This window comes from Centruroides sculpturatus, unplaced genomic scaffold, assembly GCF_000671375.1.
Source record: "Centruroides sculpturatus isolate CEXI.00-Female unplaced genomic scaffold, Cexi_2.0 scaffold1126, whole genome shotgun sequence".
NCBI lineage: Eukaryota > Metazoa > Arthropoda > Arachnida > Scorpiones > Buthidae > Centruroides > Centruroides sculpturatus.
The window spans coordinates 236,690-238,455 of record NW_019385768.1 but is presented as its reverse complement, the minus strand read 5'-3'; the positions used below and the strand labels follow the sequence as shown (position 1 = coordinate 238,455).

Here is a 1,766-nt window from a genome sequence, read left to right as displayed (position 1 = left end):
AAAAATTAAAATAATTAATTATAAAGTAGAGATTAAAATTAATTTTAAAACATACTTTTATACAAAATATTATCTCTTGTCAATGATTTAATGTATTTAATCGAAATATATGCAGCAATAATCATGTTGCAGACAGAGTGAGAAATAAGTAAACAACAATTCAAATCGGTGTGCATGCTCGCCTGTGCGGCACATAAATTCTCGTGCGCGGCAACAATTTGAGCAGTGCACAGCCGCACAGCTTAGAGGGAACATTGCCTGTAATACAATCAGTTTAAGCTGTTTAAGTTTAAAGATCAATATTAAGCAATTATAATAAAAAAGTATAATATATTATTGTACCTAAACATAAATGTCTGAAACAAGTAATGGATTCCAGCATACATCAAATATAATTTCCACAGGCTACTTATTTATAGCCTTTCAGAAAATTTCTCATACTTGATAACTTTGGTTAAGCCTGGTGATATGATTAGCCAACCTTTGGGCTTTACCAAGCAAGAATCATACCTGCCAGTAACAGGATTAATTAATAATAATTGTTTAATTAATAAATGCAAGTTTTTATAATACTGTAATTTGATTTTTAAGAATTTATTTAAATTTATTGATTTATTACTTACAAATTCTAAACAAAAATATTTGTTTTTCAGCACTTAAAGTGTACAGGATATCACTTGCCAGAATTAGCTTCCATATATGGACTAGCCACGAATGTCATCAAGAAGTATAATTTTTAGATACGTAAGTCAAGATAGAATTTATAAGAGAATAAATATTAAAATCTAGCTTCTATATTCATCTGTATTTAAAAGTTTTGTTGCTCTAATTTATATTTGAAATTCATGTATAAATGTGTAACGTGCTGGATGTTTTACTATGTATATGAGTATTGTACAGATGTACAAGTGATATCATTTTTTAATATTACCTTGTATATATGTATTAAGACATTAGTAAAGTTATTTTTACTAATTTTGAATGTGGTTAAGAAATGACTCCAATCTGAAGGAGTTGTATTACTCTCGTTAGAATTCAATTCAAGTCATTAAAATGTATGGAAATAAAATGATGTGTTCATTTAAATTTTATGTTTATTATCAGTTATTTTTAAGATTTGTTCAAAGTTTTGAAAGGATGCATTCTTTTTCTAAAAAATGTTAGATAGGTTTTTTTCTTTGGTTTGTTTTGTTTTTGATTATGTATTTCTTATTTAAATATAAGAAACTTTTTTGTAGATAATGTATAGAAGAAATGTATTTAACAATCATTATACATATATTTTAATAATGAGAAATTATGTTGTTAAAATTTAAGTTATAAAATTATGCATTTTAAGTTTCTTACCGACTCTAAAAGTATGTCATTTGTGATTATATGTTATACATTTAGTGATAGATAGACTTCATTTTGCTACGTTTTTGAAAATTAATAAAAGTAATATGTATATTATAATAAAAGAATAAAAGCCATTATCTCATTAACTGTAGAAAATGTTTGTGCTTCTTTTTATAAATAAATAAATAATTCAATTTGTCAAACATTTACTATACAGTATATTATAATTAATCTTGTACAGATTTAAATAACAAATATTACATATTGATCTTCTGGTGCCACTAATATAAAAAATTAGGTTATTTAATATTAAGGATTTGCGCTTTCAATTCCAGAATAATTAATCTGTGACAATAGCTTTGAGTCATTCAAAGCTGTTATATGATTTATTCTCGTTTGAGTTACCATGAAATAATTGATTATGACAT

The 1,766-nt window shown here is 24.9% G+C and overlaps 1 protein-coding gene across 1 annotated transcript in view; it reads left to right on the top strand.

Annotated features, from left to right (window-relative positions):
* LOC111641937 (F-box only protein 28-like) overlaps nt 1–740 on the top strand; it is a 46,993-nt gene extending 46,253 nt beyond the window's left edge. The window contains exon 5 of the mRNA XM_023388190.1: nt 654–740. Coding sequence (XP_023243958.1) covers nt 654–740 — 87 coding nt within the window. The remainder of the gene's footprint in view (nt 1–653) is intronic.
* The last annotated feature ends 1,026 nt before the right edge of the window (nt 741–1,766 follow it).